This window comes from Anopheles aquasalis, chromosome Y (genome assembly GCF_943734665.1).
Source record: "Anopheles aquasalis chromosome Y, idAnoAquaMG_Q_19, whole genome shotgun sequence".
Lineage (NCBI taxonomy): Eukaryota > Metazoa > Arthropoda > Insecta > Diptera > Culicidae > Anopheles > Anopheles aquasalis.
Window position 1 is genome coordinate 210,631 of NC_064879.1, and position 25,875 is coordinate 236,505.

General features: G+C 50.8%; 1 protein-coding gene across 3 annotated transcripts in view; it reads left to right on the plus strand.

The window, feature by feature from the left end:
• Positions 1-25,875, plus strand: part of LOC126579521 (monocarboxylate transporter 12-like) — a 45,006-nt gene that overhangs the window by 5,231 nt on the left and 13,900 nt on the right. The window contains exons 1-2 of one of the 3 annotated variants that reach the window (XM_050242885.1): positions 18,804-18,931; positions 23,393-24,440. The exons of 1 other annotated variant lie outside the window; for it this stretch is intronic. In XM_050242885.1, coding sequence (XP_050098842.1) covers positions 23,882-24,440 — 559 coding nt within the window. In that variant the 5' untranslated portion in view covers positions 18,804-18,931; positions 23,393-23,881. Of the gene's footprint in view, positions 1-18,803; positions 18,932-18,954; positions 19,035-23,392; positions 24,441-25,875 lie in introns of those variants that run through there. One more of the 3 variants, XM_050242884.1, reaches the window with a different exon arrangement.

Sequence of the window (25,875 nt, forward strand, 5' to 3'; positions counted from 1 at the left end):
TTCCAACGCCCTCCCCCCTCCTAGAATTACCGTAGTGGCGGCAATTGAAAGATTGACATTCCAGCTCTCTTTGCCCTCTCTCTCTCTCTTTCTCTTTCTTTATCTCTTGCTCTTCGTCGCGCACTTTCAGTGGATAGAGATCGAGACCCAGACATCGGTCGGTGCGGTCGCCATCGAACAAGCAAGAAAATGGAATCCCCTAAAACCGATTATCGTCCATTATCGGTGAAGGGAGAGAAGTGAATGCGGGGTAGATAAGGGGTACCGGGGTTGCCCGGGGGGAGGTTAAGAACACTTAGCGGTTACAATTTGGATAGTTTCGCTGCTAAGAAGGCGGTTCCAGTTTCTGCTTGTCCCTTTCGCGAAAGGCACTCGTAGGAGTGAAGGCGGGGGGGGGGGGGGGGGGGGGAGGTTGAGTTGAGGGAAGATGCTGGCGGGCGTGTGCTAAGCTTGAATGGGCGTGTGGATCCTGTCGCGTGTTGCATGATGTGTGAAACTTTCCCGCCGTGGCTTACGAGCTGCGAGAATGTGCTCGCTCTGATTAAACCCCAGACTTTGGTCCCCCAGCACCCTTTTCCCTTTTCTTCCTTCATCTTCTTCTTCTTCTTCTTCTTCTTCTTGCCATCGTCGTATTCGTCCGTCTGGTGGATCCAATGGTTGCTGCCCTGTTGTGCGCGTTAGGACGATTGCACTGAGCAGAACATTCGTTCTCTTAAGCTGGCACACACAGGCGCACCAGGGCAACCAGACAAGCCGGGGGGCCGGCTGCGTGGCCATTACTTTACCGCTTGCTCCGTTTCAGCTGATGCGGCCACGCGGCAGCTTATTTGATTTTGGGTGTTGAATGACGAGTGAGTGTCGCGAGTGCTGAGCGATAAGTTGGTGTTTGGACGCGCTTCCCTTCTTCGCTTTGCCGTAGCCCTACCGGGGTGGGCCAGATTTGCGGTCGGGTTTGGAACCAGGATTTGTGTGACTGCGTCTGGTGTGTCTGGTATGGTGGCCTCTTTGCTTCCATGTCACCATCGTTGATGATCACTGCTGCTGGCTGATGTGCGAGAGATGCCCCTGTGGCAACAGATGAGTCGCAGTTCGGAGCAGAATTGTTGGTTGATGTGGTTGTGGATCGCGATAGAACAACACACGAAAATATTCGATTATCGTTAGAATGATTATAAGTTTATCTAGGTAGCCCCGGAGAGTTTTTGTTGATATTCCATTTATTCGATTTTTGGCAGATTTTTAAAGTTGAAAAAGTTATGCTTTTTGCGATTCTGCCAAAAAAAACGAGTTTTACATAATTGTTATAAAAAAAGTATCAACAATTTTCATGAAAACTCGGCAGGACTACACAGATGACACAGACTTGAATGCTTTGTGGTAAGCGACGGATTTCGTTCGTTAGTGGAGTGTCTTGTGACAAACACACCCGGCACAACGCGACATCCTGGTCGTCCATCCACAGTGGCAGTGCAGGCCTCCGCCACCATCACATCTGCTTACTCCCCAATCCCACTGCTTCCTTTTTGGAGCTGCTGTTGTGTGTGAGTCGCCTTCATGAACTTCGCGCCACGGCGGGGAATGCGTAGGCTAATGACGGAATCGCACCGCAAATGACGGTGCAGTAATCGGTGTTTTGGTCAAGGGTCAAGGGTGGTGGCTTCCCGTAATAGTCCTAATGTTTGCTGCTCCCGGCATTGAGCATTGCGTAGTGGGGCTGCCGGGCCGAGGCAGCCGAGGATTATTTTAATTTCAAATTTTCTGTCCAATCACCGTTTGATCGTCCTTTTTTGCACGAGCGTGTGCGTTGGTGTGTCATCTCTCGCTTTGTGCGTCATCGCCCGGGACCGCTTACCTTACTTAAACTTTTCTTTTCTTTTTTTTGATGGAGTGAACGTAGGCTCTGATACGAAGAAAGATGAACGCGCGCCTAGCATAATGTTTGTTGGTGAGGCCCGCTACCACCGCGACCACTCCCAGCCCCAAATCGCACGCTAGCACGTGCCTTATGCTGGTGCTGTGGTGCGGTGCTCTTTTCAATTTGCCGTGTCATCTGGTTCGGGTTTTGAGGAGATTAAATGGCGTCAGCGGTACATCAATCTATCCTCCCCCCGCCATCCCTCCCCCCAGCAGCTACAGCAGCAGCATCGCGTAGGCGAGCAATATGCTCGCGCTTTTGCTCGCTCCGCTCCGTCCTCGAAACGCGGCCGAACGAAACCGAAAGTGGCAAAAATGGGAAGAAAAGGGGTCGATGCGCCAAAGAAGCGAATAAGAAGCACTTTATAATCTAAACGCCTTATCAACCGGCAACGATCATCTGCAGATAAGTGAAGAGAATTTCGGAAGGGGGAGGGGGCGCAGGCGGGCGGCGACCTCTATGGACCACACAGCTGTGTAGAGCAGCAGCAGCAGCAGCAGCAGCAGCAGCAGAAGAAAAAGAAGAAGTTCGTAGAAGAGAGAACAACTGCTTAGAAGGGGAACGACTGTGACGACGAATCCCTCCTCCTTTAGCGCCATTTCCACATCAATCATTTCACCCATAAATCACACTTTCACTAGACCTTCCCCCTGCTCTCTCTCTCTCTCCTCCCTCTCTCTCTTTTTCTCTTCTCTTTTTCCCTGCTTTTCTTTCTGCTCTCACTGGAACGCTGGAAGGTCCTACTTCGCACAGTGGATTGGGCTCCACAGTGCAATTTGCACGCGCTTTTGGAGTTGGAGTGACATGAGAGCAGAAGGATGTGCTGGGTAGTACAAAACCGCAAAGGCCAACCCCCCGCACACTGCTCGTGGTAGTCCGGGATAAGAAAGCCGTCTAGAGCAGCCGGCGTGGATGTGGAGCAGCAGAGGATCCCATTTGGGATCACTTCCACTTGGTCAAAGGTGCTTGCAGAGAGCACTGGTGATGACACTTCTACTTCACGCCAACAACGACGACGACGACGACGACTACAGAAAGTCAATCTGTTGGTGACCGAAGATTGGCTGTGGAACGCTGGTGGACGCTTGACCGACCGACCGGCCGCGTCTCGTCCGAGTTGCGGGTCCGCCTTGCGCACTAACAGGGCAAAGGCACAATGGCACATTTATTGCATTTTATCGATATCCAGCCCTTCCTCACGGGGTTTCTCTTTCATCTGCCACTGTGGAAGCGTCGCTAGTGGTTTGCGATCGTCGAGGCAAGAACGCCGTTCACACCCCAGATAAAGGTCGATAAGCTGCCTCTATTCGTACTGCGTGTGTGTCTGATGGTGGACGCATCGTACGTGTGAGTGCGGATGATAGATGGAATATTTGGTCTGCGTGGCGTATCACAAAAAAAATACCGAAGCAAGCAAAAGGTTGTGCCGTCATAAAAGCGGCAAAATAGCATGGGCCGGGGCCGGGACCGGGGCCGGGGGACGGTTTGGTAGCATAAGTTATGGATACGATGTACGATCGAACACCATCCTCCTCGTAGGAAGAGGACGGTGGGCCTGCAAATAGTGCCACCTATTGAAAGGACCGCTACCACAGGATTGTCGCTGACTGAGGAGAGTTTTTGATGGATGGCGTGTATCTTGCGAGCGTTGCCTTTACGAGGGTGGGGGGGGGGGGGGGGATAGTGAGCTTTTAATTGTAAAAAGTCACCGTGAAGTTACTGGAGCTGCTGCCCGTTCTGCCCAGCACCTGTCCCAGGGAATGGGAAGCCACGGTGGTCCGGTACCTGTGCATTCGGCGGAAATTAATCGATTTTGGCTTCGTAGCGATTAGTCACCCAAGGGCCACATTGACGAACACGCCAATCTGTCAGTTAGCATTGTAATATGTTTTTCAACGCGTGGTAGGAAAATTCAGCCGATTTTTAGAAAAGAGAGACTTATGCATGATTTTGGCTAAATTATAGTGTCTCAATTTTAAAGAATTATTTTTTAAATCAATTCCTTTTCTAATTTAGTCCCTTCTATCTGACTATTTCGTACCACACCAATTGCCTATGTTTTGAAAACTTCACAGAGATTGGCGGCGTCTGTGGCCCCGATTGATGGAACATTGTTGACTGCGCCAATGACGCCCACAGACGAGCAATAAAAACGAAGACGCCATTTTTGCATCAAAAACACTGATAAATAAAATTCAGCGTGTATGGGCCGCTTTATAGTCGAAGAAGCTGGTGGCGTTATGTGGTGTGCTCTATGCCGCGCGTCCCTGTGCCACGGGCAAGCGTTTATTGAAATGCCGTTGTTGACGGGTTCGCTGTTCTCGAGTTCCGTGTTCCGTGCACCTCCTTCTCGAAGGATGGAGAAAACAAGTGACACAAATTGAGATGCCCAAACACACACACACGCACCGTGCGCCAGTGTTCCATTCGCTCGTCTGCTCTCTTATCAATCATCGCATCCTCAAGGCGCAACCAAGCAAAAACAAAAACAAAACAAAACAAAAAAACTCCCCGGAAGCCAACCAGACCAGGGCCGAATACGCTGTTTGGTAAACAGTGAGCCAGCATCCATCCGTCCGTCGCGGTCGTGCCTAAAAGTTGTTGTTTTCCTGTTCTACTCCAATGTTGTGTTGATCTTACTGGTGATGCTGTTGTTGTTGTTTGCCGCGAAAGAGTTTTGGTGGGGTCCACGCTACCTCCAGCGGGACATTTGTGGAGCCATAATGATGGTGGTGGATGCTGCCTGCACTCCGGAATATCGGAATTCACACTGAACCCGCTTAATGTATTTTCACAGCATTCACAGCACTCTCTTTCTCTCTCTCTCTCTCTCTCTCTCTCTCTCTCTCTCTCACTCGCGCGCTCTCCCTCAGTCTGGCTTCTCTTCCAACAAACTGGGTGATAAAAGACGCATTTATGACACTATTCTACCTCCCCCTTTCTACGCCTGTTTGCTGTTAACTAAATTAAGTGACATTAAGTTGCTGAGACATGTGTAACCGCTGCCGCCACATTCCGTCCGTCCGCCAGGTTCGAAATGTCATTCGTGGCACCAAACGAAACGAATGTCGATTCCGGCGGCACTCTAGCAGTAGTATCAGCAGTAACTTTTCCGGAACGTCGATCACTTTGCGGCGAATTGCGCGCGCGCCCGGACTGCAAGTTTGCTGCAACACTCAACCACTTGGTTCGCCCATCATCAGCACCAGCAGCAGCAGCAGACATCGTGCTAGTAGCGTCCTCGTTCGCGTGTCTCGGTCTTCTACGGCGCGTCCAGTTGCAAGTCATAAAAATTCATTCCGTTTAATGAAGCACATAAAGGATGAGTGCGTTGCGCGATGCCGCAGCAGCCGCCGCATCTGATGTGCCGATCGATGCTGCTGTTTGGCCCCCAAAGCCAGGCCAGGGCCCCTGGGTGGGACCCTTGGGTGAGCGCGGCTGGATGCACCTTTACGATCTCGCTGCTTCGCCAAAAAATCATCCTCCTGGTGGTTTTTAGTGTGGTACCGGACGGGGTTGGTTGGTGTGACCGGGTTTACCGGGGGAAAGGGGGAAGACACAGCACAGTACGGTGTTCCCGGTGATCGGTTGTTCCATCAATTATTTCGAAACTCCTCTTTACGGTCTTACGGGGCCGGGAGGATGATCGCTGATTTACCTGCCGGATACCTTTCAAACCGAGCAACCGCGGCTCATTAACGAATGTCAGGCGAGGCTGCGTCATGCTTCCCCGTTTTTTTTTCGTTTCGAAGGAATGCGCTGAAATGCGATTAAAGACGGCGGCGATCTACTTGCGATTTTCGCCCGATCGCACGCTGCCTCTGACCACTTCTCTCCGCCATCAAGCACCGAGGAGTGACTCATTGCTGGAACGCATACGCACACGTTTCGTTTGTTTACCTTTTGGCAAATGGTTGTTTATGTTCACCACGCTTTTCCTGCGCTGCCGATGTTTATTTGCGGGTGACGGGGTTGAAGTGAGGTACAATGAAAGCAGTAGCTCGAGCAAAGCGACACGCTGTTGACATTTCAATCATTTCTTTCCAGTTTCTCACACCCTCTAGAGCATGTCGCTACAAAACGGATGGAGCCTCCATCCCTCAGTCGCTAGACAAACAGTTTAGAGAGGTTAAACGCGGTGTCAAAATGCGAAGCGCGATTGGATTAGGCTAGAGGGTGTTAGGCGCTTGTTTCCGCTTGTGCAAATGTCTCGATTGATGCCATCATCCATCAGCCAGAGCGTTTTTCGCTTGCTTGGCTTTACACACCTGCGATGCGAATCTGGTGCCGCCAGCTGGATTTGAGCCAGTTTCTACGCCACGCCAACACCCGGCCCAGAACGTTTTGTACAAAATCGGAATGGCCTTTGGTCGATCTTAATATTCCATTGTCTATGCTTGACTTACTGACTGCCTGGCTGTCCATGTCCTTTTATCCTTCATTTAAGGGGGGACTTCGGTATTTTCTTTGTAACTTAACCATTCAACTTTATTTTTTCAATTAAATGACATATTAATCTACAACTTTTGAAGAATATTGGGTATTGTTTTGAGCAACATTAATTGAAAAATTGAACCGTGGCATCAAATTTTCGTAGGCGTGTCGTCGCAAAGGTACTTTTTACGGTGCCCATCGTAGCGACATGCCGGGTCATCTGAAATGTACAAATTGATATTCGTTAGAAAGATCATAAGTTTATCTCGGTAGTCCCGGAGAGTTTTTGTTGATATTCCATTTATTCGATTTTTGACAGATTTTTAAAGTTTATGAAAAGTGATGCTTTTTGTCATTTTGCCTAAAAGCACGATTTTTAAAGATTTGTTTAAAAAAAAGTATCAATAATTTTCATGAAAACTCGACGGGGCTACCTGGCAAATAGTGTACCGATTACGTGTTTAAATTTTCGAATCGATCGGTCCAGTAGTTTTTACGGTACGATGGCCACCGACTTTGAAAACGTTGGTTTTGGGAAACGCTCTTCAAACTAGCGAGCTACACGGAGCCTTGTATGAAACGCGGATTTTCAAAAATCTGTATCTTTGTCAGTTTTTCCTCGATTGATCCAAAACTTTTACACAATACTGTTGAAAGGGTCAGCATTCAGGGAAAAATGTTAAAAGTATGTGTCACAAAAAAATCATACACCGAAGTCCCCCCTTAAATTTCAACTAACAATTCGGCCACCAACAGCGGGACCCGCCGGTACCACCCGCCAGTCAGCCTGCCAGCCGATGCGGCGAGTAATTTGTTTTATTTCCTCATTATCTGGCGCGGGCCTTCTAGGCTGGTTTTAGTGTCCGATCAAATGAGGTCATTTACCATGTTGCCGCCGGTGCAGTGCGCGCGGGAGAGCGTACGGGCAGGGTGAGCCGTTTGGGGGGTGAATGCATGCAGTGTGTGACAGATACACACCGAGACTTTCGACAGCAATCCCCCTCCCCACCTTTTCCTCTCTTATGTACTCCAGGGGGTGAACTTCAGAAGGAAAGAGGCGCGGGTTGTAATAATATACCTACCCCACCCTCCCCCTGTTATCCCTTTTGCCCAGACTTACTTTTTTATTGCGCGATAGCATTTATTATTCCGTCCGATTTTTGTGTTCATTTTTGTTGCTGCTGCTGCTGTTGTTGTTGCGCTCACTTCGTTTTCATTATTGATGCTTTTATTACTGCTGCTGCTGCAAACGTTTTATGATTGTGTACTCCGTTGGCTCTCCCGTTCCTCTTTCCTCTTTTCGCTCTTTCTTGTTCTGCTTCCCCGTTATCCTCTTCCTCTTGTGGAGAGCCTTCGAGAGTACGATTTATGATTGATGATCTTGGGCGAGAGCCGACGAGCGACGAGCGGTGGAGGGATGCGGCGAACGCACCCTTGGCACGCCACACTTAAACCGTTTTGTTGAATTGCCGTTGGGCGCGAGGGGCGAGGAAAGGCAGGAGTAAAAAGGACTCGTAATCCCTCCCGTATCCCATGCGTGTCACACACTAGCGCGATCAACCGCGTGACCGATCTGCGTTACTTTCGAAATAAAGCATCAGCAGCGGCGCAGCTCGCCCGATTCCGCGATGACAGAGGAACATGATATGAGCGACGTGAGCGACGTGAGCGACGTGCCCGCCGAACGGAAGATGGGCGATGGACGTGGCACCCCCCGGGGGGGGGGGGGGTTCTGTTCTCCTTTTTCTTCACCCTTTTTTTTACAACTCCCTTTCCCATCAGCGCATTTTTGTATTCGCATTTCGCCCAAGCATCAGCCCAAGAGCGCAACGGTGCGCTGTGTCACTGTCACATCCAGCATCTCGCACGTCGACGACGACGACGGCACACACGCTCGAGTGACTCCTCCGCAGTGCTTTCTGACGCAGCAGGAGAAACATCAGGTATAGCACAAGGTATCGCTTGGCAGCCTGCCTGTTCCCTTTCGCTCCTCGCTAGCCTCCTCCGCAGTGACCAAGCAGCGGACCGAAGCAGACGGGACCTTATCAGTGTGAGCGAGTGTTTGCTCAGCCTCCGGTTTGTGACCGTTCGGTTCGGCGATGCAGCAGCAGCAGCAGCAGCAGCAGCAGAAGATCCTTTTCGCACCTTCTTACTTCTTCTTGCTGTGGCTGCTGCCACTCGCAGCAACACTCCGGTTGATGATGGATGATTTTGATTGAGCTAGCTAGTGTCACGCCATCATCCTACACCCTCCAACCCTCCTATGCTCAACTGTCTATCTATCTTTGTTGCCGTTGTTGGTGCTGGCAGCTGGCAGTTGGTGTAACCCGCTGTGGTGGTTAAGGGATGTCAAAGGAGCCTACGGGCCCTATTCCCAGCGTCTGTCTTTTTTCTGAGACAACCGTCAGTCTGGTGTCGGTATTGCCAGCGTCTCATGAGACACCAAATCCAGTCTTTGTTGACAGACTTGCATGCTGCCTGTTACCGAAAGGTACCAAAAGGACAGCGAGTCTGTTTCATTGAGACTGCTTTGTTTCCAATCTATCGCAGTTAACGTGGCTCATTTGTTACAGTTCTGAATTAATGTATTGTTTCTACGAATACTTGTAATAATCGTAGCATTCCACAGTATTTCTGTTCTTTTTAACCCCCAAATATGTGCAAAATTTAGGCTTGCACTCCGATTGTTTACAAACAAACAAGGGTTTTAACAGCCACATGAACACTGTTTTCATGCGAGTCGAAACACCTGTCTTTATCCGGATTCACCGCTTCGAACCTCAGCCACTAACTCACCTTTTCTATCCCGCTCCTGTTCTGTGCTGGATTCGGAGGTGTTAACTCTCGCCCAGTGCCTGATACCCTGGTACTGCTGCCCCCCCAGGGTTTGCTAGCGCCCGTGGTCCCGCATAATCGGCTACGATTACGCCATTGTGGTGAGGTGGTGGTGGTGGTGCCAAGATTGGTGCTCTCTCCATGCACCTGACCACCGGATGTCTTCGGCTGTTATCTGCGAGAGGCTGCCTTGGGAGGTTCCGTGGGAGGCAGGCAGCAAGCCAACAACAATTCACACCAGCAGGAGGTGAGTCAAGGATGAGTGATCCACGGGTGCACCATCGCCTCCCCCACATTGGTTTGCAACCCCCTTTGCGCTCTGAGCTCCTTCGGGTCCTTCGGTTCGAAGCTCGTTGATCGCCTGATTGATGGTTGACTGGTTGGCGGTGGGCCCACTGGTTCTGCTGGATATCTGGACGCACCGAAAGCCCCCCAAAAACTCCATCAACGTCATTCTCGTCCAACGTCGACTCCCTCTCCCGTAAAAAGTGAGCCGGCAACACAAAAGGCCAACCAAGGTTCCTGCTGCTGCTGCTGCCCGTCGCCAGCAAGGACGGTTGATTTTGGTTGATCGTTTGTTCGCAGCGGAGCATCGGCAGAGACGGTGGTGGTGGTGCGCGGAGGGATGATTGTGATTAATTTATTCATTTGCATTAACTTCGCATCCATAGCCCTCAGCGAGCGAGCAAGTGAGCGCGCGCGCCTGTCAGGTTGTTGTGCGTTTCAGTTTGGTTACGGAAATTAATTGCGAAATGCATCACCCAGCCTCCCCTTCCCTTGCTATCGTGATCCTGCTTCTGCTCCAATTCCACTCCAAAAGGGGGGTGGGGGAGAGCTGCTGCTGCTACCCCACTGATCGATCAATCGTTTAAAAGGATACACAGAGTGTGTCCGCAGTGGTGATGGTGGGATGCAGGAGGTTGTGCGAGGGGTGATCCCACGCGAAATGATGCCCAAACCGGATGGCGCGATGCTGGGTGACCTCGGTATCATCATCGTTCTCTCTCGCTCACATTCTTTTGGGCCACTCTTCTTTTGGCGACCTCTCTCTGGATGCTAGACAAAGGCGAACGGGGATATGGTCAAGGAAAAGGATTTGCGTGAGGAACGGGGCGGACGCGACGCGTAAAGGCCAACCACGCAGAACCGAGAACAAGCTCGATCAGCAGCAGGAGGAGGAGCAGAGGAGCGAATCAAAAAGACAGCAAGACAGCAACGTCCAACGGCGTGGCGTGGCGCGGCGTGGGGGTACGGGGTCACGCGCGAGGAAAAAAAATTAATGACGCTGTCAACTGCTCGTTGATTGCGCGCGCCTGAACAAAATTGCCAATTATCCTCTTCACTGCGGGCCACTCCGACAATGGCGAGCGCACGCACCCGCAAGAGGGACGAATGGTGGAAAAGGGGGTGGGATGGGCGGCGTGAGTGAGTGCAAGACGCAGCAGCAGCAGCGGCAGCGATATGGGCGATGACTTTACCCCAGCGTCTTCGCTTGAAGGCGCATCGGTTTCATGGAGTGTCGTCGGTTTTGTATCAGGACTCGCTAGCGCTCGCCCCACGGCCGATTGGGATGATTGGGTGACTTCCCTAAGCCACCGAGACACGGGGTGGTGGAGGTGGAAAGGGTGTAACACATTCAGGTGACGGGGGGAGGGGGGGGGGGCGGTGGGCTATGCTGTGAGCGGGTAGGAAATCGATGATTTCTTCATTATACGACATCTCTCCCCTCTCTCACACACAGACACACGCTCGAGTATGTGGAGATTCCGTGGCTCGGGGGTGGTTTTCACCCCCCCCCCCGGCCGGGGGGGCAAGGCAAGAAACAAACAAACCACCAACCAACGGGGAGACGAGAGGAAACGATCAATTTAGCCTTCCAATCAATGTGATAAATAACGCAGATGATGGCGATGATGAACGTGATGATGATGATGATGGTCGGTGGTGGTGGTGGAGCTGGGGGTTTTGACCTATCGCTTGACCTGCTGCCGGATCGAGGCCTGTTTAGCAGTCTGGGGGTGTCACACCTTCTCTAAAGCGGCCCACATACGCTTAATTTTTTTTTTATCAATGCTTGCATGTAAGTCGATTGACGCCAATATATTTATCGTGTGTGAGCTACATTGAAGCTGTTATCAAAAGAATTGGAGAGGTTTTCATAAAGCTCAAAATATATTGATGAGGATGAATATTGGCGTCGCCTGTGGGCCACATTGACGAACACGCCAATCTGTTAGTTAGCATTGGCATATGTTTTTCATCGCGTGGAAGGAAAATTCGGCCAATTTTTAAAAAGAGAGAGACTTATAAATGACTTTGGCTAAATTATAGTGCCTAAATTAGAATAGAATTATTTTTTAAATCAATTCCTTTTCCAATTTAGTCCCTTTTATCTGATTATTTCGTACCACACCAATTGCCTATTTGTTGAAAACTTCACAGAGATTGGCGGCATCTGTGGCCCCGATTGATGGAACATAGTTGACTGCGCCAATGTTGCCCACAGACGAGCAATAAAAAATAAATCGTCAATTCAGCAGCATTTTTGCATTTAAAAAAAAAGACAAATTAAATTGAGCGTGTATGGGCCGCTTAAAAACGCGCGGCACTCGTGGATGACGCTTTGTTGCCCGGCCATCATCATCCCCCACCCGGATGGCCTCGAATGTCTTCGATTGGGCTGCGAAATCGGGCCTGATTTCTGGAGTACCAGTGCCGGATGGAAGAAAGGGGAGGGGAGGCCCAATTTCCAAAGGAATGCCACGTCACTGACCGTGCACACCTCACCTGCGCCAATTGAAGGGGAGCGCGCGCGCGCGCGCTCGCGATGAACGATGCGCGGATTAGATTACACCTCACGACCTCGCGTGCGTGCATGTGTTTTTTGATTCCTCTACACCGATTCACACCCTATCCGAATGGGCCCGCGCGGGAGACTGGGTTGTCATATGATGTGTGATCCCTTTTCCGTGCACCCCCTTTTTTTCGCGCGGGGAACGCCGGTGTCAGGATTGCAAGCTGTGACGCAGTGAGCACACGACAGCCAGCCAGGACAGTCTGCTAGATTCGTTTCTAACCGTGTGCTTCGCGTGTGCAAACTACCACCCTTGACAGTGACAAATGATGAAACGTGCGCACACACGAGGGGTCTTGGGGCCATTATCTTGGGCGTTTTAGGGTGTTGATGGGCCCAATCATTTCACCTATTATGAGCACCGCCCGCCCGTGTGTGTCGCTCTCTACCCTCAACCCTTGCGGCTCTTCAACACCAAAAAAAAAACGTAAAAAGAATTCACTTGCCTTTTGATTGGCCGCCGCCCCCCTTCGAGCGACCATTGGCCATCACTCACTCACTTTCCACTCGCACTCCATTTGCATCTGAATCGCACTCCGGGGCGGTGGCGGTGGCGGTGGCGAGTAATTGAATGGCAAGCGGAATGTGGTGTTGTCCACGTGGCGTAGCGCCCCCTCCCTCCCCCAGCTATCCGCACCCCCCCCCCCTTTTACCCTGCGAAACACTCCCGATTTGGTGTGGTGATTGAGGATGATGTTTCGAGCGGCCAACCTAATGCTTACCATATCGAGAGGACCATAGATTGCTGGTTACGCGGCGGTGATCCGCGCGCACTTAGGGCTGACCGGATTACCATGCCATACGGGTGGTAAGGTAGCGCATAAGTCGCAAAATTGTTGCGCTAAAACCCGGCCTCGGGGCGGGGAGGCACTTACCCAGGTGTATGCATATGAAACCAACTTTTTCGTTGCAAAAACGTTGTATTAATGATCATTAAAAGCAACAGTTAATCAATTTGGACCGAGACTTGTGTAAAAATCAACCAAAATATCAAAAACATCCAAATTGGACTAGTTTTCTCGATGAAAATGCACCGCTACCGCGCGGAATATCGGCCAAGGACACGGTAAAAGCCACAATTGGTAACAATTGCCACTTGCGGCTAACCTCACCAGACTTGACTCTATCGAATGAACATTCATTTGCATCGCTGGGACAGGTAATGGCCGAGCAGCGCTTCCTTTTGTTCGAAAATTTGGAAAAATGGATGAGTTAATGACAAAATGATACAGGTTGGCGGTTTTTTTTGGTTAGGCATCCAAAAATTGCCAAAGATATAGTTGAAATGTGTAGCTAACGGTTGCCATAACGTTGTAGAATATTTTTTTCTTCAGTTTCCAAGAAAACGCGTTCTGTTACGCTAACTCTTTTCTACAACGGGCTCGTGGCATCGCTTTCGCTTCGGACGCGGTGCTTTCACCCAGAAGTGATTCACTAAAGTGATTGAATGTGAGCGAGTTACTTCTTCAATCAATTAATTATTTTCATCTTTTTTTCTCTCTCTCTCTCCCTTTCTTGCTTTTGCCTCTTGCTGACAACGGCACGGATGAAATCGTTTCAACACCGTCACCGGCAGGTAAGTGCGGGCACTTCATTACATCACTTTAGCGAGCGCGCATCTCTAGAATACGGGCCCCGTTGCTCTCAGAACTCTACCTTTCACTCGAATGCTGCTGGCAGCAAAGGACGCGCAGACAAAGCGGGCGCCCGTTTCGTCTTTGCACGCCACTGCGCGCTCGCGTTATCACCCGTCATCATTAGTCTTTGGGGGCGAAGCCTCTCGCTTCGCTGATTCTCGTTTGGTTGTGGTCACCCCTTCATCCATGTTTGTCGCTGCGGTCGCCACGCTAGGCGGAGCGTCGACGACGACGACGACGACACCGTTGAAAAAGGGTGGCCCGGGGGTGGGGGTGGTTAATCTCATTTGGAGATCTTTAAATTTATAAGATGTCATTATTATCGCACCACATAAAGTCGTCCTCGATCTCGTCCTCGCCCGTCCCCAACCCCCGGTCGGCGATCTCATTCATCGTCGTCGCATCGCACATTAGCAGCAGCCTCAGCAGCAGCCTTTGTTCCGTTCGATTGGAACGCCGACGAAAAATGATCGACCAATTGAACACAAAACAAACACACACCACGGAAAAGAGGTGATGCTGGAGGTGGGCGGGGTGTTTCCACGGGGGCAGACCACGGGAATGCGCCTGGAACCCGTCGGTGGAGAGTGGCCCCCGGATAATGACCCGGTTCTACTGTGGTTTCCGATATTTAATTACCTTTCGATCAGCACTTTCCATCGGCAGTCCGGGAAGCCCCTCGTGTGCCTCAGCACTTTGCTCTCTCTCTCTCTCTCTCTTTCGGTGTTCCATCCGCTACGACAGTACGGGAGTGGAGCAGTGCAGCGCAGGCCAATTAAACTGTCAACAAGTGACATTCCTGATCCTGAGGGTCTATCGGTGTGTGCATTATTTTTGGTCCGTATTTTGGTGGACAGCACCAGCACAACACACACACACGGAGAGCGGACGGGGAGTTTTTTTCCCAGTAGCCAACTGAAGACGAGGAGATGATGCGGAGGGATATGAATTGTCATCAGGAAGCACTCGAGAGCGGCGAGAGCGTGGTTTGTTCGGTTCACCTCGCTGGTGACCTCTGATTTGTGCCAGAAACACGATGCGACGACATTTCACACATGAAAATGGCCGTGCATGCTCGATAGGGGTCGAAGGGGGAGATCGTAGGTGAGCCTTCGATAGTTGCTCGTCTGCTTAATCTGCCTGCCACTCTCGCTGGTGGCTCAGTGTGACTGGCAGTCCCCCGGGAGGAGGGTAGTGGAAAGGCAACCGACGCTGACGTGATGCTGACAGGGCGCAGGGAATCGCCGTAATTTGTCAGTTTAATCACCGGCGGGCTCGACCACCCGGCCCGGACAACAAAAGTGCTACTCCGTTTACTGTTTCCTCCTCCCAAAACCGCGTTCGCTCTTTTCAAACGCTCGTCGTTTGGGCCAGCGGACACGGAAACACCACGCACCACGTGTAGATTGGCGTGTCTTATCGGGATGCGATTTGTTTTCCTCATTGTGCAATAACAGCAAAAACAAAGGACACGCACCGATGATCGTTCGTAACCGGGGCGGCTGACTTGTCAACGGGGCGGATCATCGGGCGGGAGCAGCAAGAATTAACCTGGCAGCTGCAGCACCAGCTACACAGGATGATAAACGTGTAATGAACGTGATGGAAGCCAAAAATATGCCCGAACGTTTCGTTTTCCGCCTTTATGCCCGCGTAATGGTCATCTGTCATCGGTTTGCCTTCAACGGCAAACCAGACCGTATTTTGTGTGCACGCAGTGCACCCGGCCGGGGGGATGGCCCTGCGGTTGTTCTGTTCTGTGTTGTTTTACCTTCGTGCCGGGAAACAGAGAAAGAAAGAGGGAGATCGGGGAATTAAAAAAAAAACAAAATAAAAAATGACGGAATAAAAAGCCACGGTAGTGATTGCGTGGCACAACCAAGGCGACTGGGAGAGAGAGAAAGAGAGAGAGAGAGAGAGAGAGAGAGAGAGAGAGAGAGCGAAGTTATGCTTTTTGTCGGTCAGCTCCGATTACTCATTTGCGGTTCATTTGCCCCCGGTGGTCCACCACACTCGCTCGCTTGCTCACTGTGCTGTTAAATTGTGAATTCGTTGCTTAGCCACCACGCCACGCACGCATGCCACGGGAAGGAGAGAACAGGGGAGAGTGGGCACTTTGGGCTTTGCGTTGCGCTCGCCTCGCGCCGAGATGAAAGCTGTGGCGCGCGTACGATCCAGCTCCCGCGAAATGAAGGTTAATCGTTGAAGATTTATTCATGTCGCCGCAGCAGCAACAGCAGCAGCAGCAGTTATACCTTCTAAATACAGCTAAAAGGGACACCCCAAAACGGGGAGGCCAGCCATAATTGGTGAACCATTTGTGAACGCACGGGCCATGCAATCCACAGCCCATCTCATAACCGTCAAGCTGGCGAGGCGGAATGCGGCTCGCGGAAGATGCGAGGCAGGGGGCTCAGAAGAAGTGTCGGCATTTTCTCCACGTTGGTGTGTCATCCGCGGTACCGGTGCCGGTTTTTATCCAGCGGCTGGCCATTACGTTAGCGGTTTTTTTTTCTTTTTCGTTGACCGCGTCGCGGTTTTCTGGCACCCGGGGTCGTGGTTGATTCGTGGTTTAGAGTGATGCTTTCCGACTTTCTAATTGCACCAGTGGCATCGCAGCGCGGTTTATGCGGTGGACTTTTTGGGCTGCTCTTAGTACGGCGACCACAACCTGCGCGAGGCCAGTGGGCTCGTGTGCTGACCAGACCCAATCACCATGCTGATTACTGGACCTGAGCTTCCGGGTAACCCTTCTAAAATGTTATTTTCTATCGATCTATCATTTATTTATTATTTTTAACCGTTGGCAAAAGGACGAAAAAAGGATTTTTTTTTAAATACACCTTTTTCCACAGTCCCGCGTCTGATCCGTATGCTTTTACATGCCGAAAACTGCGGACTAGGGTTGTAAAAAGGGGACTGGTGGAGTAGGGTTAATGATGAGCCACTGAACACATTTTGTACTGCTGCCAGACGGAACTTTCGGTAATGTTGCAATATTTCGGACGCGTTCCGTGTCAAAGCTTAGGGATTGGAAGTAGTAAACTGAGAGTTGGTTTTTTAAGGACACTGCGGTTACCTAGTATACCGGTAACAGAGTATAACAGTCGCTTAGTATATCGGTATACCGGTCTTGGTAAGCAGCCAGCTCCAAAGCTCGCGCGGTCAGAGCATACTTGAAATATTTCCTTGAGCCATGAGCTTTTTATAAGAGAGAGAGAGAGAGAGAGAGAGAGAGAGAGAGAGAAAGAAGAAACATGCATTTTGGTAATTTGCCGGATTCCACCGCCGTATCCGTATGTGAGGTTGGTCCCCACCAAAAACGGTGTCTTCCCTTCCAGCAGCTGCCACGAATGGTAGCGCGAAAGCGTATCGTGGTAGCGCAGGGCACGTGAGTTAATCCCTCTCGCCGGTCTCGTCGTGAGGTCAATTACCTTTGTGCCGACTCCGCCGCCGCCGCCGCCGCCAAAGTGTCACAAATGGAGCCGAACTTCTTCCAACCGTAGAAGGGTTTGGCGGGGAAGGCGTTTTTTTCAGTTTTCACGGGATGCATCGGAATCTGCCCCTGCTCCGAAGCGCCGAAAAGGAAAGGTCGCACGAATGGCGGCCAAGGTAGGGAACGGACACGGAACCGCTGCAAACAGGAGCTGCATTACTGGCATGCCGGCATGTTCCAGCGGGAAAGATTCCGGGCCATTTACGCCATCCTTCGTCGGGACCTTTTGGGCCGCGTTCTTCAAAGAGTCAAAGAGATGGGAAACGAAAGCGTGAGCCGGGGTGTGGTAGGGGGCTGGCCGAAAAAAAAAAAAGAAGGTGTTGCTATTTAGCAGTACTCATTAGGGTTCACTGGCAGCGGCATATTCCACACATACGCACTCTGCTCGGTTACCAGCGCGCCTGGACTGGATGCTGATGCTCGGCGCATTGCAGTGCGTTACCAAAACGTAGAGAGAGAGAGAGAGAGAGAGAGAGAGAGAGAGAGAGAGAGAGAGAGAGAGAGAGAGAGAGAGAGAGAGAAATTTGGACTATTTTGTGGCGGATATTGCACACTTCAAAAGAGTATTAACATTTATTACTCATTTCGATATCTGTTGTTTGTTTTTTTTTATTGTTTGTTTGTTATGACACAATTATCAAACAATGAAAATTTTGCTTAGCTATCTGGGAAGAGGGCAGGATCTAGGGATGTTCTAACGAGATACAATACTTTCTTTGCTGCGGTGTTCATTCAGGACATTTGCACCGCCAATGCAATCTAAAGAAACGCCTACATGGGAATAGAACGGTTGTATTTGGTACGCAATAACTCCTTTTCGTTCCCCCTATCCTTCTTCAAGCTATCATCAGAGGGTAAAAAAGCAAATATCGGTAAAAACGAAATATATACACCTCTAAAATAGTCGATACCTTCCAGGAGTAAACCATTTGTATTATCTAGGAAGGGGAGGGGGTAGAAGAGATGTATCTGGTACTTAATAACTCTTTTTCCATCCCGCTAACCCTCTCAAGATATTTTTAAGTTTCTGGCAAATTTAATGGGTTTTTTGGCCATTTAAATTTCTGCTACAACACGTTGACGCTATGCAATTCGATAGAGATGTAGATATTTGTTTTTTACCCACCAAAAGATTCCGCCCTGTTGGCCCTCCCCTGCAAGATATGCAACGCGAGCCCGTGAAAGGAGCCTCGCAAAAGTGGTGGCGCTCGTTATGCGATCACTTTCACAGCTCGTGATGCTTCGCAGCATCCCACAACACGCACAAAGCGCAGTCACACGTGTGACGCACCCGCATCTGCTGTACCCAATGCGTGCGTGTATGCGTGTGGTCTCTGGTTCGCTCTCACACGCTCTCTCCTTCGCGCGCTCTGTCTCTGTCTCGTGCCAAATACCCACTGCGCCCACTGTCACTGTTACGGTATGCTCGTCGCTCGTAGCAACGCAGCAGCAGCAGCAGCAGCAGCAGCGCAGTAGCATCAGAAGACTTGTTGTGTGCTGCGCAGCTGTCGCAACGTGCCGGCGGCGCCACCGTGGAGTGAAGCGGAGCCCCCTCCCCCTCCCCCCAACGGCCTGTCCTCTATCTGCTGCTCCTAGCGCTCGTCGCAGCGGGAGCGCGCAGTGTTGAGTGAACGGGTTTGGTGGCTATTGGCCTGGTGGACGGTGTGGCCTATCCGAGCCACAACACACAAGAGCGCTGTACAACAACGGTCTGCCACGGTGTATAGCAGCGGTGAGAGCTGCCGCAGCAGCAGTGCGCGGTGCGTTTCCTTCGAGTGCGGTACTACGAGTGGGTTCCCTTCGTCCTCCCCGCACATCCCACACCACGAAGATAACACCGCTGGTCAGGGGCCACTGGTTAAGGTTGGTGGTGAAGTCCGCGTTGTCGTCGTCCTGTTCCGGTGAAACGGTTCCTCCTCGTTCTCCTCCTCCTGACACGGTGGTGACACGTGGATACGTGCACGCACGGATTTATGTGCTCTGTTTGTGTATGAGTGTGTATTTGTTTGTGTGTAGTGTGTTGAGTAGAGAGTGTAGTGGTGCGCAGCATAGAATGTATAGTTGCTTGAGCGCTCTGGTGCTGCAGCTTTGGTGGCTTTGGTGACTGCTGATCAACATCGCGATCACCGCACGCTCCCTCTCTCTCTCTCTCTCTCTCTCTCTCTCTCTCTCTCTCTCTCTCTCTCTCTCTCTCTCACGCCAACATCGATGTTATTAGCAGCCGAGTGAGTCGAGAGCAAAACTGCAGGTAAAAGGCTCAGAGAAGAGTGAGAGCCAACGAGAGAAGGAAGGTGGGAGTGGGGATGGGGTCGCGAAGGGGTACTGCGAATGAAAGCGTAACCAGCGACCCCCCCCCCCCCCCCCATGCTTCGATCTTCGCTTATCCGCCAAAAAAAGACCTCACCGACGGACCGACTGACGCCAGTGAGAGATTGAAGAGCCAAGGGTGAAGGAGAAGAAGAAGGGGAAGAGAGTCGCACGTAATCGGATCGGTTAACCGCCCAACGCCAGTGTACCGATTAGAGCTCGCCTTGGTCAGCGTTGTCTAAACAATCAACATCGAAAAGCAACCTCAACATCAACAACTCTTCAGCTAGCTCGCTACTCTCGGCACTCAACCGGCCAAAAACCAAATGCCAACAAACCTCAATGTCCCCAAACCATCTGTATCGGTTCATCCTGTTTTGGAGGGCGCACATTAGTAAACTATCTACTCGAAAGAGGAGAGAGAGAGAGAGAGAGGCGAAGGCCAGAGGAGAAAGCTTACTTGCTTGCCGGGGCCGGGACACGCAGACACAGAGTATTTTGTGGCTGTGTTTGGCCGCGCACTCAGCAGCCAGCAGCGGCCAGCGTGCAACAGCCGTCTGGACTGGTTTGACAGAGGAGACACAGGGTAGAGGACATGAGGAGCGTGCTCCACGCGAATAGAGCGAAACACACAGAAATGTTGGTGTTTCTCGTGGAACGCGAGCTCTGCGAGAGAGAGAGAGAGAGAGAAAGGCAGGGCTGGAAGAAAAGGTAGAAAAGGGGGGAGGTTGGTGCGGAACAGCGGAACAGCGGGCCTCACACACGGAACGGCCACTCATGGCTTGATGGCCAGCCACGTGCGCCAGTTTGGCGTATGTGTGCTTCAGATTGATATCCCGTTCCGTTCCGTATTTTAATGGCTGCGCGCAAGCAACCCCTTCACTATGCGGAGGGTTATGCGTCCTCAATCCCCCCCCCCCCCCCCCCCCTTCAATGCCTCTAAACGGCGGGATCCATTACGTCCACACGACTGACATTGGGAGGATGGGCCAGGATCCATTCCGTGTGGTGGAGCCACCCTGACTGGCGTGGTGCAACGGACTGGTGGTACCGGCAACGAAGGTTGCAAAAAATAAATAATAAACATAACAAAACGGAACATTAACGGCGACTCCAAATGTAGCGTCCGCTGTACGGCGTGGCGGTGATGGTTGATGGTCGCTCAAACTGTTATTATTATTATTATCTCGTGTTCATTGCTGTCGCGTTCGAGTCCTTTTCGCATGGAGGGCAGGTGCGGGTTCAGTGCGGGTTCGGTGCTCAATTTATGAACTTTATGGGGTGACCAGTTGGGAATGCTCAACCATGTGTGAACGTATGGCGAGATGGCGTTTGACGCGCGATGTCACATTATTGCAATACCGACGTGCACCCAGTAGTGGCCAGACCATTGGACCTCGCTCCAACACACACACACACACACACACACACACACACATACACACCCACATTTATTGCAGATCCTCTACATAATGTGTGAGGACCGTTTGCATAATGTGGCTTAGCTCACTGGATTCATCCAAGTATCGGGTGTTCGCTCATTTGAGCAACAGGAGAGAACCCAGGGCCCCATCCCGGTGCCACCTAGCCCGGATCGTCGGATTCCCGTATGGCCGGAATGTCTGTTTTGAACTGTGCAGCACTTTACACCTACTATTACTCGGTAACGGCACGGTGCGCGTTGTGCCTTTCCATTCCCGAACCGATATCCGTTATTGACATTAATTAATGTTTTAGGGGGGCTTTGGTAATTTCTGCCTTAAAAAAGGCTCATTTTTGATGATTTTTTGTGACGTATCCTACCCCTTTACTTTTTCATGTGTATGGCATATTAAACTACAATTTTTGGAGAATATTTAGTTCTATTTTGAGAAAGATTTAGTAAAAACTTCATCCACGGCATCACATTCATGAAGGTGCGGCTGCGAAAAGGTACTTTCTGGTGCCCGTCGTAGCTGCGTGATGCGTCATCAGAAAAACACACATCGATATTCTTTTGATAAATTATAAGTTTATCAAGGTAGCCCCGTCAAGATTTTGTTGAAATTTCTATTTTTCGATTTTTGGCAGATTTTTGAACTTGAAATAGTGAGCACAATGATCAAACCGGGTTCGTCGCTTATGTCTTCAGGGCCAAGTCTTTTGATTCGCACCAAAAACCGTGCCCATCGTAGCTACGTGATGGGTCATCAGATAAATACAAAACGATACTCGTTTGAAAGATTATAAGTTTATCTAGGTAGTCCCGTCGAGTTTTTGTTAAATTTCGTATTGTTCGATATTTGGCACATTTTTAAAGTTGAAAAAGTGATGCTTTTTGTCATTTTGCAATTTTTTAAGATTTCTTAAAAAAAAGTATGAACAATTTTCATGAAATCTCAACGGGGCTAGCTGATAAAGAGTGCACAGATTACGTGTTAAAAATTTCAAATCTATCGGTCCAGCAGTGTTTACGGTACGATTGCGAAAACGTTTTTTGGGAAACGCTCTTCAAAGTAGCGAGCTGCATGGAGCCTTGTATGAAACGTGGATTTTCAAAAATCTGTATCTTTGTCGGTTTTTCCTCGAATGATCCAAAACATTTAGACAATGCTCTTGAAAGAATTAGCTTTCAGAGAAAAATGTTAAAAATATGTGTCACTAAAAGAAAAAAACCAAAGTCCCCCAATAATGAACTACTCCCATCCCATAACAATCAACCAGTTTGAAGCATGAATATACCGGAAAAACGGTCAACATATGCCAGAAGACACAATAAACAAAGCTTGTGAAATTAGAATGCTCCAACATACAAAAAAAAAAAACAACGGCGGTGAAGAGTCTGGATGCTTAATCCAGATTGACAGCATCGCCATCGCCTCTGCTCCCTTACTACTTAGAGGATGGAGATGGTAGGCTGCGCGCGTGTGTGTGTGTGTGTGTGAGTGAGTGTTTGCTGCTCATGTTACATCCCTTTCCCTCTCCCCTGCAAATCCTTCCACTAGCCATTGACGGGCGATGAAATAGGCACCCTGTCGGCCCGTCGGTGCGGGTCACTAATGGGATCGCCCACGTCCACTGCCAAGCCTGTTGACTCTGTAGTGCGTAACCGATATCCCTGACAGGCAACAATAGACACACAGCCCGCATACTCGTGCCCTTTCCCCCGGGGGGGGACCGATAATTGACGGTTTCGGAACGTGTGCCACGTCACCGTCAGTCAGGGATGCGCATCCGGGGTATGGAGTGCAGAGTGCCGCTGGATTCTGCTCTTGGGAATTAGAATAGAATAGAATCTTCGATCGCCCGGGTATACCGTGGAGGCGGTTAGTTTGGTCATCATTACTTAGGACGATCTAAGGCTAATTGGCCAATAACACAACCTCCCAGACCACCATCACCACCACCATCCCCATCAATCAACAAAAACATTCCCGTCAATCAAGCTGTCAACACGGATTGTCTATCGGTGTGCAGGGAGAAGATGACCGACATTCGAAAGCAATGTGACGGCGCGGGGCGGGGGTGGCGTTAGGCATCGATCATTTATCACTTAGCATCGTTTCATCGGTTTGCCACTAACAAGCGTTGTCGTCGTCGTTATCGTCAGTGACCCCAGTGTCACACCGGGTGGAGAAGAGAGATTTAACAAAGGCGTTGGAGAGGGGAGGAACGCATAGACATTCTTCGCAGGACTATGACAGTTGCGTGTCGCGTGCCGCGCCATTGCGCAATTGGCTATTGGCGGTGTAAATGGATCTTTACAAACCCTCTCCGCGGCTAACTCGGTTGCTAATTAGCGACTCACTGCTCTATTTGGCTAATCAAAAGGCACTAAGAAGTGCTCTCGCTCTCTGTCTCACTCCCTTTCTCTCTCTCTCTCTCTCTCTCTCTCTCTCTCTCTCTCTCTCTCTCTCTCTCTCTCTCCAAAACAGTCCAGTTGCCAGATATCCCCCTCCAGGGCTGGCTATTACACGTGCGTTACGGTAACCTTTCAGTGGTGTTGAGCGAATGTAACGTTCAAGTGCCTAGAGTAGGAGTAGTCGTAGCAGTAGTCGTACCATTAGCCAACCAGCGAGCCTGCTAGACAGTGCAGTTTGAGCTTTTCTCAACGATCAGCCCGCGAGTGTGTTGTTAATGCGTGCGTGCGCATGGAGCTTTAGTAGTGTGCGCTTGGTGAGTGTTGGCGTGTTGGCGGTGCAGTGCAAACTCGGTCCTGCGGTCGGATGCCTCACCGTGGCACCCCGGTACCCCCGCAACGGGCGGTGGGGTGGGTGGCGCACGTTCCCAGGACTCGTCACCTCTGTGTGCCCGTGTGTGTGCGTGCGTGCTAGTGTGTCTCGTGTCGCTGTAGGACCTTCTGCTGCCGAGAACTGCTGAGAAGTAGTCCAGTCCAGTCCAGGAGGAGAGGGGCGGGGGCGAACATGTCGTTCTCATCGAACGAAACAATGCGACCGCTGACGCTGCAGCGCTCGCACTCGCTGCCCCAGCTGCTGAACTCCCACGAAGACTCGGGCGTGGCACTGAGCGCCAGCAGCGGTTCCTGCAGCGGTCTCAACAATCTCGGTTACGGTTCGTCCGATGTCGTCGGTTCACCGTCGTCGTCTTCGTCGGCGGCAGCAGCAGCAGCAGCAGCAGCCCGCCACCGAAACCGGCATCACTATCATCACCCGCACCACTACCTCCCTCACCATCATCACCACCATCACCATCACCATCACCATGGTGGTGGCAGTGGTGGCGGTGGGCGGCACCATCACCACCACGCGGAACTGAAGGTGCCGTACGGTGCGCGGCTGGTGGCCGATCTCCGTCAGCTCATCACCCTCAAGCAGCACTACTATCCGGAGGGGGGCTGGGGTTGGCTCGTCACCTACATCGGGCTCGTCGTCCACTGTATCGCCCACGGGTTGCAGCTGTCCGCGGGCGTCTTTCTCCTTCACGCCGCCGTTCCCTTTCTGCCGCATCGGCCGGTGGCCGCAGGTAAGACCGCTAAGTAGGGTGGTGCTCCGCCTGGTGGTGGTAACTCCCGGCGACAAACCTGTTCGTTGCACGCGGCGGTAGATAGAAAAGGGATAATGAATTTAGCCGAACCGAGAGGAAGCTGTGGAACGCCGCATCCCTCAAGGGGAGTAGATGGAAACCCGTAACGGAATCGATTTCCAATTATGACCGAGGGTGCGTGCGTGTCCGCGCTCGCACACCACGCACGTAATTAAATTATCATCAATAGCACCCTCGTACGGACACGCACGGGTCCAACCCTTATTTGGATCCCCGGGTTGTGAGAGAGAGAGGGTTGCAATTGCAGATGGAAGCACATTGGCCGGATGTACTTGACTGTGGTCCGCCGTTGAAGCTGGTTGTCATTTACAATTTTTGTAAACAACATTGATTAGCAGGATGGGAGAACAATGAGCCATAATGAGGCTGTGGGGCTAGAAGGAGATTGACCTGGTTATTAACTTTTGGCAACAGCAGCATCTGCTGCTGACACAACATTGTACTGAACCGGTGTATGAATGCGTGTGCGACGAAACGCGTTTATTCTGGGAAGAAATGGAGGCACATTTATTCTTCATATTAATGGCAATTGCTGATTACACATTTTCCATTCCATCTCTCAGGAAATTTATTCCGGTCAATTACTCCCAAACACATTGTCCAAGCCGATTAACAAAAAAGCCGCTAAATCCTCTTTAATGCAAAAGAAGCGCAAATGGCAAATGGTTATACCAAAGCAGAAGCACAGTCACTGCGCTGCGCCGCACTTGTCCCCCCTCAAGTCTCAATTCCCGCAATCGAGAGGCGCCAGGCGCCGATGGCTGAGCGGTCGATGGCGTCTCGCTATACTGTAATGGTCAAGATCGACGTTTAATTGTTTGGGGAATTCCCTCATTATGTGACCATGGCTCTACTAGACGGGAGCCCAGGTAGACAGGTAGACTGCGAAAACGAAAACGAAAGCGGAACCTAAAACAAAACAATCAACATCGACGGCGAATGCCGTACCAAAGCAGAAGCACAGTCACTACTGCGCTGCACCGAACTTCCCCCCTGAAATTCCCGGAATCGATCTGGGTCGGCGTCGACTCGGGCTCGGAATCGATTCCGATTTTTTGCTGCAGCAATCGGAGTGGAATCGTTGGTGCGATTTCGAGCGCCCATCCCTAATTCGTATGGCCGCATTTAACCATGCACTTAATTGTTGGCGAAAATTAATCGATGTGTTATTGTCCTGTGCTGGAAGGCTTTAATCCCCGATAGATCAATAAAAACGTCTTCCAAAGGCTCCTTGTACATCCCTGAAAACGTTTGAATTGAAATTAAAAAAGTGGAAAGCCGTACGTGATGAGAAAGTTGCACTCGACACCGAATCCTTACCAACGCCGAAATCTGACGATTATTCACATTTTGA